The 17,405-nt window shown below is 59.2% G+C and overlaps 1 protein-coding gene across 1 annotated transcript in view; it reads left to right on the top strand.

Moving 5' to 3' along the window:
* The window catches only part of ITIH5 (inter-alpha-trypsin inhibitor heavy chain 5), a 77,868-nt gene extending 60,751 nt beyond the window's left edge, over positions 1–17,117 (top strand). The window contains exons 8-14 of the mRNA XM_077758408.1: positions 3,496–3,664; positions 6,903–7,212; positions 8,701–8,890; positions 11,522–11,669; positions 13,401–13,517; positions 15,281–15,658; positions 16,268–17,117. Of these exons, the coding sequence (XP_077614534.1) occupies positions 3,496–3,664; positions 6,903–7,212; positions 8,701–8,890; positions 11,522–11,669; positions 13,401–13,517; positions 15,281–15,658; positions 16,268–16,545 (1,590 nt within the window). The 3' untranslated portion in view covers positions 16,546–17,117. The remainder of the gene's footprint in view (positions 1–3,495; positions 3,665–6,902; positions 7,213–8,700; positions 8,891–11,521; positions 11,670–13,400; positions 13,518–15,280; positions 15,659–16,267) is intronic.
* The last annotated feature ends 288 nt before the right edge of the window (positions 17,118–17,405 follow it).

The raw sequence follows: 17,405 nt of genomic DNA on the forward strand, positions 1-17,405 counted from the left end.
CTGACATTTCACTCTGAGGCTCTCATTATATGAGGCTTTCCTGCTCGTGAAATGCCGAGCGGTCATTCACGACACAGTAGTTAGTGCAGCGCAGTGCAGCGGACGCTCACCCCCTTGAGGGCTCTGCCAAGCGCCTGCAACTTCTAGGGTTCCGTTTTGTAGGGAACAGGGAGGGGACATTCCCAACCCTTGCCCTGGTTTAACGCAGGGGCCCGGAGTGCACAGGACAGAGCTACCCCCTGGGCACTGCCCTCCCTGGTCGTGGCGCTGCTGAGGGACGGCGTGTGCTAATCCCAGGGACCCAGCTCTGCCTGTTTGACAGACACCGTCAGAGGCTGCCGTGTACCTTTCTCTCCTGAAGATCCACTAGAGCAGAGGGATGGGAGCCAACCACGCTGAATGAACGGAGAATCTGAAGCAGAGGGTTTATTTGTAGTTATTTATATCCACCTTGTTCCCGAAGGTGCTTAACTTTAAGGACAGAGATTAAAAGACTTAATAGTAATCCCAAGGCAGGGCTGGAATTGACTTCTAAGGCATTGTTTTCAAGGGAAATACGTCTTCCTTCTTTTAACTGAGGAAAGTCCGTGTAGAAGAGGACTTCATCCCCATAACACGGCCTCAGGCGGAGAGCAGTCCCGCTCCATCATGGTTCTAGATAGCTCGAGTTATACACAGCCATCTTTCATGACCTCCCACTGCCTGGACAGGAAGAGATACATCCTTTTATTTTATTAGTTGTATCTGTGTGCCTTTCATCTCTCTTCAGTCCGAACGCCTTCTGGAATGTTCTGGTGACGTTCACAGAACGGTGGCTGCAGGGACTGTGCAGGTGCTGGCTGTCTTTAAGAATCAATCTCTTTAAGAACCCTACTTTCTTCCGCAGCCAGATTCCCCCCCTCCTCATTGTTGTTTCCATCTGCACAGGCCATGGTTTTCCTGCCTCTTCCCGCCCGCCCCGTCTCCCCAGGACTTCCTGATTCCTCCTGTTCCCAGATAAGCCCTGTCCTTGTCCCAGAAAATAGACGTGGACGACGGTGACTTTCGGGAAGGATTCTGATGGCCCCCAAGGGAGAATGTTACTTGACGACGTCAGACAGTTAGCCTTCCTTGCTAATCAGACCCAACCACCGATTGCATTAACCTCCACAGAAACTCTACGCAATCTATGCAGTCATACGTTGTATACGCTTATTTTCAAGGTCTCTAAGGAAGACATTTGCACGGTCCCCCGTGGTCACCTATTGGGTGAGGGCATCCTCACTCCCAGCACTTTGTTTGGAGTTACTGGACTCAAGCAGGCAGGCTTCTCTCTAGGGCGCAAGGGCACTAAGTGGAGCTGTGGGGACAGGGACGAAGGCCGAGGTGCACGGCAAGCTGGGATACCCAGCGTCTTTCCCTCAGGTCACGTCAGTCGGCGAGGGCCCGGGGCGCCCGTGGGAACCGTCCCAGCCTGTCCGCCTGCCCTGGAAGGTTCTACAGGCCTTCTTACTCGTCATCCCCCGGTCCCTGAAGGGTTTTAGACCAGCCCCTCACGTGATCACTTCTTTGCCTTCAGGGGAGCTCAGGCCTTCGAACAAGCTTGGACTGCACATTCTCTGCCTTTCTGGGCTTCCTCTGATCGTTCTGGAATGTGCTCACCCTGTCCTCTGGATTGGGCTCTTGGAAGGTCTCACGAGCTCTGTGATCATGTTGAGCACGTAAACAGAGCGTGCAGCAGCATCAGCCCAGGCCCACTCGCGTTTACTCTTCCTTCAGGACTCTCACCTCCGCCTGCCTTCAAAGCCCTCCAGGAATGCAGGCTCCCGGCGCAGGGCGAGAGGAGGGGCTGCAGGGAGTTAGCGGAAGGTGCTGGCCGCGGGCACAGTGGCAGCTTCCACCCGGGCCCCTGGGGACGAGGGCCGGGCCGCCGTCCAAAAGGCCCCAGTGCAACTGGGAAAGGAGCCTCGTGAGCCCCCCCCACCTCCACCCCCGGGTGCGGGCGAGGATAAGCGAGCTGCAGCTGTGGCCTTACAAGGTCAGAGCCTGGAGCTGCCGACTTAGCGGAGGAGGGTGGAGAGGCCGGGACAAGCACGCGAGAGCAGGGTATCCGTCACCCAGGAGGAGCACGTCGTGGAGGGGCCAGGAGGGCCCCTGTCCACACCTCCCCCACGCTAGTTAGGGGGGGCCGGCAGCGGAACAGGCCGTTGTGCTCCCAGGAGCTCCCACCATCCACACCTGCGCCCCGCGCCCCGAGGTGCCCGGCCGGCCCCGAGCTCTCAGAGTGCAGGAGTTCGTCCAGGTGCCTGGAGGGGGCAGCCGGCGGGGCTGTCTCAGGAACAGCAGTGCCCGCTGTCCCGTCAGCGCAGAGCTGGGGGCGCCGGGCATCTCGGAGGTCTAGACTGTCGGCCTGTCTGATGCTCACGCGGGGGGTGGCGTCGGCTCTGTGTGGAAGGAAGGGTGAGGAGTCTGAGCCCTGCCAGCTGCCTGGCTAACGGCCCGTCTCAGCACCCTCCGCCCACATCCGGCTCTCGGAACACTCTGATTTTTATTTTTATTTTTACCCGTGCGCTCCGTGCGTCCTACACACCATCCTTCTCAGCGTTCCCTTTCTGAGGGGCCCAAGGCTATCTCTCTGGCTTGCTTTGTACTTGCACGGTATTGTGATTTCCACACCTCTGCCCCCTTTCTCATTTACTCATTCTGCTCCCTTGTCTTCGATGCGTTCCAGAAAGCCCTTCCTGGTCTTTCAGCCTAGCCCCCATTCCTTTGCCCCCTCTCTGTGAAGCCCCCTCACATCGCTGCTGCCTCATGTTCCCATTCTCTTTTAAATTCTTAAGGTATTTATCATTTATACCTTTAGTCTTACAATTCGTAAAATGTTTACGTGTGCATTCATTCGCTGCATGTCCGTCTATGCACCACCCCCTGCCCCCCGACTTGTCGGGAACTCTCCTGCCCAGGGAGCAGTAGGGAGATGAAGGGGACCCACCTACCAAGAGCTTACAACACAGTAAGGGACACAGATATGAAGCAAATGATCACAACTGGGTAACTACACACCTTATGAGTATTTTGAGTGCAGCGATAGCCTAGGAGAGAGAGGGTCATTTCTCTTTGGAAGAATCAGGAAATGTTTCAGATGGAGGATATAGCATATTAGCTGGGTTTTGAAGAATGGCTAGGAGCCCGTCAGGTGACAAATGGGCATAAGGCAGAGGAAAAGAAGCTTCCAGGTCAAGAGAATGGCCGCTGTGACGATACGCAGGCCTGATAACACAGCAGCGTGTGACATTTCTCGTATTAAACACGCATCCGTGCCTTGTATAACATGGTGACACGTTGGAGCCAGTTTCTCCCAGTTAGGAGACCAAGCTCCTTGGCATCCATCCAAGTTCCTCTACATCTTAGACACTTTTTCAACCCCGGGATTCTCCCTGGTGTGCAGTTTCCAAGCCAGGAGACGCAAGGACTAGGCAGTCAGATGTGTGACTGGTTTCGCTTCTGTTTGTTCAGACCAAGGATGCCCTGTTCACGATTCTCCATGACCTCCGGCCCCAGGATCACTTCAACATCATCGGCTTTTCCAACCGCATCAAAGTGTGGCAGGACCATCTGGTGTCAGTTACTCCCGACAACGTCAGAGACGGCAAAGTCTATATCCACCACATGTCGCCCAGCGGAGGTAAATGCGAGTCCTTGTTTTCCCACTGGCTTCAACGTGATAATAAGTGAGTAGCTAGTCTGCTGCCAAGACATGAGGATTTGAAAGGCGAAGCCGATCACAGGAAAGGAGATAAAGGCGAGAGCTTTCCCAGAAGCTTAAGTTTCTCCGAACACCAAGTCTGTAAATTCTCGTCTTCCAGGCCCGGAGTAGATGGTCAGGTAGGCTAGCGGGGGAAATACTTGATAGGTTTTGGAGCCTCTCCTGGTTTATCTCATGGATCCGAACAATGAAGCTGTTTTTGTACATTGCTCTTGGGGGGGAATCAGACGTAAAGAAATGTTTCCGTGTTTCGTGTGCCTGAACGTTAGCACCTTAGGCAGAAGGAGACGGACCGCGCCGTTGCCAGTCTGTGCCAACGAGAAGCGCGTGGAGCTGAGGTGGCCCGGGACACGCTGTGCGTGGAGGGCGTGATGAGCTCTGAGGCTCTGCACGCTTGGCTCGGGCACGGTGCTCAGGCAAGAGTGCTAGGGCGGAAACGGTCATACGGGACCCGAAGGAGAGGAGAGAATCAGGACAGGACGCTACCCAACCGTGCGAGGCGCCCGTGCCTGGGACTCGGGGCCTGGGACTCCCTCCCGCTGGCCTCTGTGTCCCTAGCCCAGGGCGCACAGGGCAGGTGCCCAGTGTCAGGGAGCCTGGGAAAACTCATCCCGACTCCCTCCCTGCTTCCTGAAAAGGGCCTTTGTGGAGACACCTTCTCCTGGGGTGATTGTCTCAGTTAATTCTATTTTAGTTATCGGGGAACAAAGTTCAGTTTTCCTCTGACAGCTTTCGCCTCTCGTATGTGTATTATTTTCCGTCCAAGACCAAGCTCTGACTTCCCAAACAAACTTTGGTTAGGGCTTGATCTCACTCGGATAGAGCTGACTTGTTACCAGCCTCCGCAACAGGGGGCGTGGGGACCGCTTGGCTGGTTGGCGGAGAGGGAAAAGACCGGATTCAATAATACGGCAGGGAGCTGACGAAACCTCAGTCACACCCCGGAGGGAAGACACCTTCAGCTGTTATGGCTCCCAGTGCAGCCCCTGCCCTACACTCGTGCTCGAGGACTATTTGTTCAATCGAATGTATTTCAGGGGCGCTACTCACTATTAGAACGGTGTGTGTGTGTGTGTGTGTGTGTGTGTGGTGTGTGTTGGCAGAGGGGGTGGGGACAGAGCGTCAGGAAGCAGCCGACGTGTACTGGGTCCTTCTGGAGTTCGCACCTTAGAAACCTTATTGCCATCCTCTATTTTTTCTCCGCGTATCATCACCCAAACCTCTAGAGATGAACAGAAAAGCAGTCTGTTTCTCTCACGGAAGCGGGGATGTCAGGGTCGGGGACATCGGTTCTGAAGCCGGCCCTGCCACGTACAAGCCATTTACTGTGTCTGGACCTGAGTGTCCTCCTCTGAAACGGGGATGGTAACGAGGTTGTGATCAGGATGAAATCAGTTAAAATATCTGAAGTGCTGAGGACAGTGGCCGGCACGTGGGACTCTTTCAGCATCAAATGTGACCGTTTTCACCCACGTAGCCCCTGTTGCTGGTGCATGTGGGTCCTCTGATGACCTGGGTGGGCCCTCAGGGGGAGGGCTGGGGCAGCTCTGTGGGGGTCGTCTGGTGGAGGGAGCCTCCCTGTTCTTACCTGTGGGGGAGATGCCCCCCATCTTAGCACAGGTTTGCTTCAGGCCCTGCTGTGCTGGGGGCTGGCATTGGGAAACCCGAGTGCTTCCCTTTGCCTGGGCTCCTGGGCCTTAAGGTGGAATAAAAGATTGGGCACCATTGCCGGGTTCTGGATTAAAGAGAAACAAAACACCAGCCTTTTCGTCCAGGCCAATGCATCCAGAGGTGAGGTGAAACGAGGCTGTGCAGCCAGAAAGGCACGTTAATGAGTGAGATGAAATGGTAAATATGTTTCAGCCATCACTTCCCCTTACGTCAGACTGCGTGCATCTTAGAATTATCAGTGTGTTTACATGGACGTGGACAGGTCTTTTTTTCTTTTTAGCCAAGAATTCTGGAGACTGTGATGCAATGGGGGAAAATTATCTGGTTCACTGAAACATGGTACATTTTGCAGGTAGATAAAAATCACTCCGGTCAGGGTGACTGATGTGGTGAGGATGGGTACACCGCTTTGTACATTTACTAAAAATAATTGTGTACCAAAAGCAGGTAGCACTTTTGGTATGTAAATTTCATCTCAATGAAGTCATTAAGAAAAAAACAAACCTACTGGTGGCGCCCAGGCGGCTCAGTCAGTTAAGCATCTGACATCAGCTCAGGTCATGATCTCACGGTTCGTGAGTTCCAGCCCTGCGTCTGGCTCTGTGCTGACAGCTCAGAGCCTGGAGCCTGCTTCGGATTCTGTGTCTCCCTCTCTCTCTGCCCCTCCCCTCCTTGTGTTCTCTGTCTCTCAACAAAAATAAGCATTTAAAAGAAAAAAAAACCCACTGGAGTCAGGTGACAGAGATAGGTGTTGGCTCTCAGTCTTAATGGGTGGTTGGAGATAGTAGCCACTGAATGAAATCCACAGCTAATCCAAAAAGCTCATGTTGCGGCCGTGTCCCCCTCCACCGGCCAGCCACCCGTCTCTCCATCCACCAAGCACGTACCTTTCCGGCACCTGCCACAGACACCATCCCTCACGTTCGCCAGAGTGACTGGCCGTCTGAAGGGAAAATGCCGGGGCAGAGGCGGGGTCCGGACGTGTGAACCTTAAAGCCTCTGCCTCGTGGCGGTCTGACGGGCAGAGGTACCCCGAAGGGGCAGGAAGCAGAGAGAGGAGAGGCAGCAGAGGCCTTCCCTCGCTGCCCTTTCTTTCCCTCTGGGACTCGCCCTCCCTGCACATTCCGGCACCCACCCCCCCCTCCTGCCCTTTGCAGAGCTTTCCCAGAAAAGGAGTGGGAGTCATCGATGCTAAGGTATTGAGGAGTGCGAGCCAAGGTCCCTTCTCCAGTGTGCGTTCGGGAGAAGTTCTATACGGTGGATAGCCCTGGGCCGTCTCCTTTCATCCAGCAAGCACTTGCCGAGTGTCCAGATGGGCTGGCACCCTGGCATCACCCATCGGTGCAGGTGGCCTCTCCCCTACGCACATCCTCCTGCCAGCGCCTGAACGTGGGGGGGGGGGACACACACCCCACCCCGACCGTGCGTGCAGGTGAAGGAGGCCCGCACTGGGGGGCTCGAGCCGGCCTGTCTGCTTGCTCCCCAGGCACGGACATCAACGGGGCGCTGCAGAGGGCCATCAGGCTGCTCAATGACTACGTGGCCCGCAACGACGTGGGAGATCGCAGTGTGTCCCTCATCATCTTCCTGACGGATGGGAAACCCACCGTCGGGGAGACCCACACCCTCAAGATTCTCAACAACACCAGGGAGGCCGCCCGGGGCCACATCTGCATCTTCACCATCGGCATCGGGAACGACGTGGACATCAGGCTGCTGGAGAAGCTGTCGCTGGAGAACTGCGGCCTCACGCGGCACGTGCTGGAAGACGACGACGCGGGCTCGCAGCTCATCGGGTCCGTGGGACTCGGGCTCTCGGGACGGGGTGCGGGGCCGTGTGGTCGGGACTCATCAAGGTGGGAGACGTCGTAAGGGGCTTTTAAACCAGGTCAATCTGGGTTCGGACTGGCCCTGCTTGTGACTTCAGGCAAGATCCGGCCAGCCTGCGCCCTGTTTCCTCGCCTGCGAGATGAGGGGTACGGCCGGTGGACAGGACTGAATGAGAAGACCGTGCCGGGTATTGCACGCTCGCTAGTGTGCGTCAGGTGCTCAGGCTTATGGTTCCTGTGCCCCCCCCCCGTCGCGTGTCATCTTTAATGCAAGCCCCAAACTAGGTCGCTATCACTTCCATGTTTTAGCCCCAAAGAGGGGGAGGGAAGAAAGCCAGAGCAAGCCTTGTTTCCAGCAGGCGCCACAGGCTGTGCTTATCACTGCTACGCTTATTCCGTTGGTGAGGATGTGGCCGTGTTTGGCCGCAGGAGAGGCTGACAGATGTCGTTCACAGCTGGATGCTTAGACTCAGTTGGGGAGAAAGGGAGAATGGGCTGCAGGGGACAGCTGGTCTTCCAAAGCAGTTGCTTCAACACTGCAGCCGTGGAGAGGGAGCAGCTCAGGTTCAGAGAGGGGAAGGCGCACTCCCAGGACACAGCAGGGCAGCGGCTGAGAGGGGGGTTGATTGTCCCCTCACTCAGCAAAATGTAGCCGCGTAACAACCAGGAGAAAAGCTAAGGCAAGCGAATGCGGCATCCCTTACACCCCAGCTTAGTGCCAGCGTCAAGGTGAGATTTGTCCTGGAGAGGGCGGCTGGTTACAGTGCGTCCGGAATCTGTGTTCGGTTCTCCGGAACAGGTTTTAAGGACCCTTTGCGAAGCGCAGGTGTGTAAGAGGGAGGGTGCCCTGAGGTCCCTCCTCTGGGGATTCTGGAGATCGGATCCTATCGAGGACAGTCCTGAAGCCAGGGCACAGGTGAGGTCACAGGGACGGGATCACAAGGCAGCCACACACTTGGGGCGTGTTTTTCAAGCATGTGAGTGTGGAAGGCGAGGTATATCATGCGTGCAGTGCTGCTGCGGCAGTGGTACGGGCACGGGCAGGTGGAAGCTGCAGGAAGGAAGGTGGTACGGGCACGGGTGGGTGGAAGCTTCTGGAAGGAAGGTGGTACGGGCACGGGCGGGTGGAAGCTTCTGGAACGAAGGTGGTACGGGCACGGGCGGGTGGAAGCTGCAGGAAGAAAGGTGGTATAGACATGGACGGGTGGAAGCTTCTGGAAGGAAGGCCGAGATCCACTCCCGGGGCTCCTTCACCTTGTCAGAGCCGTCAAGAGGTGGGAAGCCTACTGAGAGTGAGTTCTCTGTCACCAGCGGGGTTCAAGCAGCCTCCTCCTGCCGGAAGCGCCCGTGGGGAGGGCTGTGCTGAGGGCGGGGAGAAGCCGACCCCGTGCGCCCCGCCCCGCCCCCCCACCGCCCGGTCGCAGCCCCGGCGGCCCTGACCCCGGCCTTCCGCAGGTTCTACGACGAGATCCGGACCCCTCTGCTGTCCCACATCCGCGTCGACTACCCCCCCGCCGCCGTGGAGCGCGTCACCGGGACGCTGTTCCCCAACTACTTCAACGGCTCGGAGATCGTCGTCGCGGGGCAGCTGGCGCGGCGCGCGGAGCGGCTGCGCGTGGANCGCGACCAGCCCTCCACGGGTCGTGTCAGCTGGGCCGTCGGCCCCGGTTTCCCGGGTCACAGTCTGGGCACACCTGGGCCGTCTCCTCCCCCCCGGGTCACACGGCACACACCTGGGCCGTCCCCACCCCCTCCTGGGTCACACTGTGCACACCTGGGCCGGCCCCTCCCCCTCCCGGGTCACACTGCGCACACCTGGGCCGTCCCCACCCCCTCCTGGGTCACACTGTGCACACCTGGGCCGGCCCCTCCCCCTCCCGGGTCACACTGCGCACACCTGGGCCGTCCCCACCCCCTCCTGGGTCACACTGTGCACACCTGGGCCGTCCCCCCCCTCCCGGGTCACACTGCACACACCTGGGCCGTCCCCCCCTTCCCGGGTCACACGGCGCACACCTGGGCCGGCCCCTCCCCCCCGGGTCACACTGTGCACACCTGAGCCGTCCCCTCCCCCTCCCGGGTCACACTGCGCACACCTGGGCCGTCCCCACCCCCTCCTGGGTCACACTGTGCACACCTGGGTCGTCCCCTCCACCTTCCCCAGTCACACTCTGTATAAACCANCCCCTCCCGGGTCACACTGCGCACACCTGGGCCGTACCCTCCCCCTCCCGGGTCACACTGCGCACACCTGGGCAGGCCCCTCCTCCTCCCGGATCACACTACACACACCTGGGCCGTCCCCTTCCCCTCCCGGGTCACACTGCGCACACCTGGGCAGGCCCCTCCTCCTCCCGGGTCACACTGCGCACACCTGGGCAGGCCCCACCCCCTCCCGGGTCACACTGCGCACACCTGGGTCGTCCCCTCCACCTTCCCCAGTCACACTCTGTATAAACCAGACACCTGCCTGCCAGTCTGACAGCAAGTGGTAGACTCGTGTTTGTATCATTGCGAAGTGTGCGTCCCTGCAGAGAAGAGGTGGCATTTGTCCAGAAATGCTGCCAGGTGCGGTCAGTCTGTTGGTGACTCAGCCATCGGGTGCCTGCCACCAGTGAGGTGGTGTCAGGGCGCACAGTGAGCCCACGGATGAACTTACGCAGCACTGGGTCCAAGTCCCCTGTACACTTTTTAAAAATTCATTTTTAGAGACAGAGTGAGAGGGGCCTGTTGCAGAGAGAGGAAAGAGCGAATCTTAAGCAGGCTCCACGCTCAGTGCAGAGCCTGACGTGGGACTCGATCCCCTGACCGGGGATCATGAGCTGAGCTCGGTCACTCAACCGACCCAGGCGCCCCTGCCCTGTGACATTTTGAAGTATTTGGGGTTGTGCTGTTTTACGTGCTGGACGTGCCGGTTCACAAAGCCACAGGCACCTGGAGGTTAGCCGTGGGGACAGGAAACACACCGTCCCCAAGGGGGGACATTAACTCCTTTGAACGCGCCCTTGCTTTGTGGGAGGTGAGAGAACTTTCCTCTCAGATGCGTGACTGCTGTCGTCCTGGGAGCACACGTGAGGGAGTAAGTGGTGGAGTCTCCGGACGCTTCCCCCTCCACGTGCTCACCACTCAGACTAAACAAAATTGTGGTTGTCAGTCTCAAGCCGTCCTGTTGGGGGAAATTCGCAGCGACGCACAAGACCAGGACAGGAGAAGTCGTTCCCCCCAAATGCACGTTAATACCCTCAGTGATACGGCCTGGTGCCAAGCAGCACGGTTTTCACGCGCGAGAGGGAGCCGACACGAACCCAGGGCCGGCAGATGCTGCTCATCCGTCCCTCACGCTCTATGCTCTGAGAAGCACCCAGACCCGGAGAGAGCGAGTGGGGGGCAGGATCAGCTCACCGACCCTCCTAACTGGCCGTGTGGCTCAGGGCAGGTTTCTGACCCTCTCTGGGCTTCTGTTCCCTGGCCTGTAAAACCTAGACATGAATGATTCCCCTGCAGGGCAGTCAAGGAAAGACATATAAGCGTTCAGCACAGAATAAGTGTTCTACAAACATTAGACGCCATCTGCTGTGAGGGCTGTAGACCTGGAAATTTGTTGGAAAGTTTGGATTATCATTATATATGGATTATAAATGTCTTTTTTTTCCATTTTTGTATTATAAACTTTAAAATTGTGGTAAAAAATAACATGAAATTTACCATCTTAACCATTTTTATGCGTACAGTTCAGTCACGTTAGGTAGATTCATGTAGCTCCAGAACGTTTTTCCATCTTGCCGATCTGAAACTCTGTACGGTTAGATAACTCCACTCCCCACCCCCCCCGTAACTATACCTTACGTGCGATAGAGTGTTTTCCCCTATGACATAGGTAGAAGGCTTAGGAAGAATATCTAATAGTAGAATTAGGTATAATTTAATACAATATTGTCTGTTTAGTAGAATTAAATAGAATATTATTTATTTACAAAAGAATAATTAAGCCTAGGGACGCCTGCGTGGCTCAGTCGGTTAAGTCCAACTTCTGCTTAGGTCATGATCTCAGAGTCCACGAGTTCGAGCCCCATGTCGGGCTCCGTGCTGACAGCCTGAGCCTAGAGCCTGCTTCTGATTCTGTGTCTCCCCCTCTCTCTGACCCTCCCCCTCATCATGCTCTCTCTTTCTCTCTCTCTCAAGAATAAACATTTAAAAAAATTAAAGAAAAAATAAGAGAGAATAAACGTTAAAAAATTTAAAGAAAAAATAAATAAATCACCACAAACGCCTTTGAAAGCTGTGTTTCGCTCACCCCAAACCTCTCGTCTGTTTCCCCTCATCCACATCCTCCTTAATAACACTGTGGTTCTCTTTCTTCTGCTTTCTAGGACCTGCTCTCAAGAAACCATACAACCCAAGAATTAAAGTCTCCAAAACCTCAGGTAAGAAAGCAAGGTGGTCGTGTGCCCCTGGAGGGCTGAGACGTGTGCCCCGCAGGGCGCCGGGCATTTCCCGCACAGTTACGGTCCCGGCGCCTGGAGCATGGCCTGGGGACCCACAGACGTTTAGCAGGAGGCGGCAGCGTGAGGCCGCTGCAGGAACGGGGTGGCCCCTAAACTGTGACACAAACACAGTGGCCGACACGGCCCGTGGAGCGCGGCGGCCCTGGCGGCTGGAGGGATGGAGAGCGGCGGCGCGTTCGTCATTACTGAGTTAAAAGGTCCTCGTTCCAGACGGCTGAGGTCTTCTGGCCCCGGTTCCCTGTGTCCTGAACAGGGTTTGTTTGTTATTATTCATTATTATTTTAATCTTTGGCTTTAGAAGGGAGAGACAAACAAAAATACCACGAGGCGCCCTTGGCCGGCTCTCTGGGGTTACAGTAAAAATCCAGATGCACAAAGGCAGGGCTGTGTTCTTGGAAGGTACACGTCCCCCTTTGTGAGCCTTCATCATCGCCTCGCCGCCGGCGTGCTGGACGGGCAAGCCCAGCGAGCCGGGAATGTTCCAGAGATGAGCCGGGCGGGTGGGGTGCGAGCCGTCCGCGGCGGACCGAGTGCGCCCCTCCGAACACACGCGTGCTCTGCAGACGTGAGGGGGCTCTCCTCTTGGCCGCTGTGCGGAGCGACGACTTTCAGACATCTCTCCTTCCCCAGTAGAAGGATTCGGGCGGTCTGAGTGGAAGCCATGTGGCGTGAGCACAAGAAAGCCTCGAAGAACCGTCACGTAGTTCTGCTCATCCCTAAAGAGGGCCACAAGCGTGGACAGGACTGGCACCTCCGGGGGGCGTCCGGGGTTCACCCCCGTTCTCGTATTCGTTTATATGTTCATAGGATGCTTGCGGAACCGCGCGGTGAGATCAGCCAGATTCTTCCATGGGCCCCTCTGGGTCACGCTGGGGACAGAAAGGGTTTTTTAGCAGTTACACCAACGACAGGGATTCGCTTGCGCCTCGAGAAGACTGACCACAGTCTCACACGTGTACGTGCACGTGAAGCGGAGAGGAATTCGCAGACACGTGTTTGGCATAAACGGTAGGAAGAGGCTACCTCTCCTGTCTGACGAGGGACGAGAATGGACGCAGGCCGTTGGGCACCGTTTCGCCTGTGCGGTGCGAGGCGCGGCCCTTCCCGTTCAGCAGAGGTGAACACGAGGGCAGCGGCCACGGAGCAGGGACCGGCCACACTCCGTGGTCTCCTCTGTGGACAAAAATTTGGGAGCACTTGAGTCGGCGAGCCCCGGATGGAGGGGTTTCCACCGTCGCCCCCCAGTGACCCTGCAGCCTTCCGGTCACCACCGTGCGCTGGGCTCGGCCGTCACCGCTGTCCTGTGGGGATTGTGCACATCTGCCTCCAGGGCCAGGGCGCCCCGCTCACGGGCGTGGGAGGGCTCTCACCACATGTCTTCCCGTGGCGGGTGGTGCGGGGAGAAGGGAAATGGTTTTGTTGGACGGCGGCGCGGCGAACGCCTCGTGTCTGGGTGTGGGGGACCTGGGTCACAAAGCCCACACGCTGCATGGCGCTGGCGTGTCCCAGCTCCCCGTCCCCCCCGGACACTGCGGATCAGGGCAGGCTCACTACATAACGCGTGAGAAAAGAGAGGGGGCTGCGTTCACGGAAGGCCCCCGGCCAATGTCTTTCTGTCTTTCCCTGTCCTGCTTCTCGCCGGTCTGGCAGTGGATGGAGACCCCCATTTCGTCGTGGACTTCCCCCTGCGCAACCTCACCGTCTGCTTCAACATCGACGGGCGGCCGGGGGACATCGTCAGGCTCATCTCTGACCATGCGGATTCTGGTAGGTCCTGCCCTGCACACGGATGTCCGAGCGTGTGACGGGGCGCGTCGTGGACCCTGAGGGTCGGCGACGCTGAGTCGACAGCAGTGGACTGTGTGGGGCTGGTGTCAGGAAGACAGGCGTCGGAGGCCCTGCTCTCAAGTGACTCGTTTTGTGGCCTTGGGCGCATGCGGCCCTCGTAGTGCGGGGACGGCGGCACTTCCCCTCGCAGCCCCCCAGGCTGCTGCCGACCACGGAGGTGAAGCGGTTTTGTAGGTGAACGGCTGCCGTGAGGTTCATGCCTCCCCCCTCGAGAGCCGTAGCTGGGAAGGCTGGCGCCCTACGGCCCTCTCTCTCTCTCTCCGTCCCCGACGACGCACGTGCTAAGCTCTGTGAGCGTCCAGCACGGAGCTCAGAGGGCTCTGGTCTCCGTCGGCGCGTGGAGGGGCCGGGTGAGAGAGGCCGTGTGTGAGCGGCTCTCAGGCCGCACGATGCCAGTGCGCATGTGCGACCCGAGCTCCCTCCCCACCCTGTGTTCTCGCCACGTTTCCTGGCCTTCGACCAAATGTCAGCTTGTTCTTGCTCCTGCCCAGCAGTGAGACAGGGGCCTAGGAGGTGCCCCCCTTCCCGCCTGAGTGTGCCCTCCCCGGGGTGCCCCCCTTCCTCCCTGTGCCCTCCCCGGGGTGCCCCCCTTCCTCCCCGACTGTGCCCTCCCCGGGGTGCCCCCCTTCCTCCCTGACTGTGCCCTCCCTGGGGTGCCCCCCTTCCTAGGAGGCGCCCACCCACCTTCCTGGCGTCTCTGTGTTCAGCGTGCCGTCCATGGTGGGAAACCGCCAGAAGGTGATGCCTGCAGCCTTGAGGCTGAGATTCCCCCCCCCGTCCCAGGGAAGGCACTTTCCTCCTGGAATGTCTGCGGAGCCGCTGGTCAAGCTTTAGAGGAAGGTTATCCCCAGAGCAGAGCAAGACAAGAGTCCATTAGATGGACGTCTTTGAGTCTTTCCAATTACACACTCCCCAGGCACCATGTAATTCAGGCCAGGCCACTGCACCTGGAACTTTCTCCCGCCAGCGGCCCAGTGGGGCAGCACGGAGCCTTAGGGGCTGGCTCACGGCCCTGCTCAGGTCTAGAAAAGCCGCCGTGGTGTTAGTGACGAAGAAGGAAAAGAGCAAGGGAGTTTAGTGTGACGGCAGCCGACATCTTACACACGTGTGACCTCCTGCGATCCTCACAATGGTTCTGCTCAGTGTCGTGTGCCCATTTTGTAGATGTGGTGATAGAGGCTCAGGTTTTTAAAGTGACATGTCCAGGCATCCACACCTAGGAGGGGCGGAACTTGAGTTTTCGGACTAGAAAAGACGTCCACCCTCGCATTCTCGCACACTGCCCAGGGCCACATCAGGATCGGCGGAAACTAGCGGACAGGAAGTGGGCGTCAGGGCTGTGCAGGACTTTTGTCACTACAACCAGACCCAGTGACGAAAGCAAACAGACGCACGCACCTTCTTCTGTGGTACCCTGACCTGCACCCCCTTACCTCCCCCGCCCCAAGATACAGGAAAGGTGGGGACGTAGGCGTGCCTTCATGCACTCACGCACTCACCCACTGGCTCATTCGCTCAGTAGGACTGGGTGGCCCCTGCGTACCCACAAGTCAGGCTTCATGGGTCCGGAGATTCAAAGTCAAGGCCAGCGGAGGGAGGAGGTCCCGTCAGATGTTAGCGTGGAGGTGGGCTGGCAGGTGGCTGGCCAGCTGACCTTGGCCTCTCTCCCCGCTGCCTCTGAGGCGTGACTGTGAACGGAGAGCTGATCGGGGCGCCGGCGCCCCCCGGCGGCCACAAGAAGCAGCGCACCTACTTCCGCACCATCACCATCCTGGCCAACAAGCCGGAGCGGTCGTACCTGGAGATCACGCCGCGCAGAGTCATCCTGGACGGCGGGGACAGGCTGGTCCTCCCCTGCAACCAGAGCGCGGAGGCGGGGAGCCGCGGGCTGCAGGTGTCCGTGTCCGCCAACGCCAACGTCACCGTCACCATCCAGGGCACTGTCGCCTTCGTCGTCCTCATTCACCTGTACAAGAGGCCGGCCGCCTACCAGCGGGACCACCTGGGCTTCTACATCGCCAGCAGCGAAGGCCTGTCTGGGAGCTGCCACGGGCTGTTAGGTGGGCGCCGCTCGCGCCGGGTCGGAGCGTGGCGGTCGGGTTCCCGGAGTGAGGCTCCCGCCGCCAGCGTTGGGGCACAGGCGTGGGGAATCACCCTCTCGGGGTCTGGCTTCTGACTCCGGAAGCTGCAAGCCGAGGGCAGTCGGCGGCCCAGCACGGGCGTGGGGCCCCATCCGGCCCCGAGCAGCCGCACCGTCTCTGGTTTTCAGGCGCAGAGCCCCCCCCGCCCCCGCCCCTTCCCAGGGCCCTTGCCCACGAGTGCCGCCAGGGCCTGGTGGGAAGGCGGGGTTTCCTGGCACTTGAGCCGGATGGCCCGGGTCCTGCCTGACTGCCAAGGGCGCCGGCCGGTCTTCCTTTGGCCTCGGCCGTGCCCCCACTTGGCCCGCAGCCCTCTGGCAGCATGCACTCGGTGGCAGGCACCAGAAGGTGTGCGTGTCCTGGGAGGGTGCAGCCTCGGAGTGCGGTCAGCCTCGGAGAGCACGTGTCCCCCGGCCTCGGGTCACCCCTGGGCGCGGGGGGAGGTCTCTGGGGGGCTCGTCGGGACCGAGATTCCTCAGCCCAGTGTGGCCTGCACTTGACCCCCACCCAATGTTTCTCGTGTGCCCGCAGGCCAGTTCCTGAACCAGGACGCCACGCTCACCCAGGAGCCCTCCGGGCTCGGCGAGGGGCCCGTGCACGTCCTGCAGGTGAGAGGACACCGGGTCCCCGTGGTCTGGAAACAGAGGAGCATCTACAACGGGGAGGAGCAGGTGCGCTGCTGGCTGGCCCGCAACAGCGCGGCCGAGCTCATCGACGGCCGGTACCAGGACTACCTGGCCACCCATCCGTTTGACACGGCGACCGCGTTCGGCCCGGGGCCGTCCGGGGGCTCTGACGCCGCAGCCTGAGCGGAGGCGTGTGTGCGGGGACGCGCCTGGCCTCCTGACAGTTGATGGCCCCCCGGGACCCACCCCTGCTGCCGGGTAGGCCCCGGGTCAGCCTGAGTGAAGGGTGGGGTCGGGGCGCTGCAGCGATGGCAGCATGTCCCTCTGCGTCCTGCCCTCCCCCTCCGCGATAGAGACGGTAACCGAGGACTAAGGCCCCCCTGCGACGCGGAAGTCTGCGCCTCGTCCCTCGGCCTGCGGTGCGGCTTGTCCCTCTCGCGGCCTGTCGTGAGGTCGCTGGGGAAGGAACGCGGCCACGGCGCTGCTTCCCCTGTGGGAAGGGCCGCGCTGGGCACTCTGCTGTGCGCCCTTCGCCAACGCTTGGGCATCTCCCCGGCCCCAGGCCCCCACCGGGTGGCCACCCTCTGCCCCCGGGGGGCCTCTCGCGGGGCCAGGCCCCGGTCATGCACTTAGCTCGTAGGTCTGGTCGTTGTAGACAATTCAGGCTTTTCTTAGGAGAGGGCTTCCTTCTGCTGTGATGTCTTTCTTGCCTTTGGAAATGAGTTTTCATTAAAAAAAAATGGTTGAAAATCGAACACGTGCATCGCAGAGGCCATATTCCTCCCACGGGCTGTGTCCCCTGCTCGTCTGTGCAGATGGATGTCCTGGTTATTCCAGCGAAGCTAGTAAAGAGCACAGCCGTCCGCGGCCGGTTTTCCGGGCCCATCTCGGTGCCGGAGACGTGGTCCCCACCACCTGTGTCATAGTTCAAGCCTCGTCTGCTCCGGGTCCTGGGGGAGGGGCGCCATGAGGACCCCCAGAGCTGGGATGGGAGGGAGGGCCGGCACCGGGCGGCATCCGCCTGCCCCAGGAAGCCCCCGCAT

Source organism: Crocuta crocuta, unplaced genomic scaffold (assembly GCF_008692635.1).
Source record: "Crocuta crocuta isolate KB4526 unplaced genomic scaffold, BGI_CrCroc_1.0 scaffold32, whole genome shotgun sequence".
In the NCBI taxonomy this organism is placed as follows: domain Eukaryota; kingdom Metazoa; phylum Chordata; class Mammalia; order Carnivora; family Hyaenidae; genus Crocuta; species Crocuta crocuta.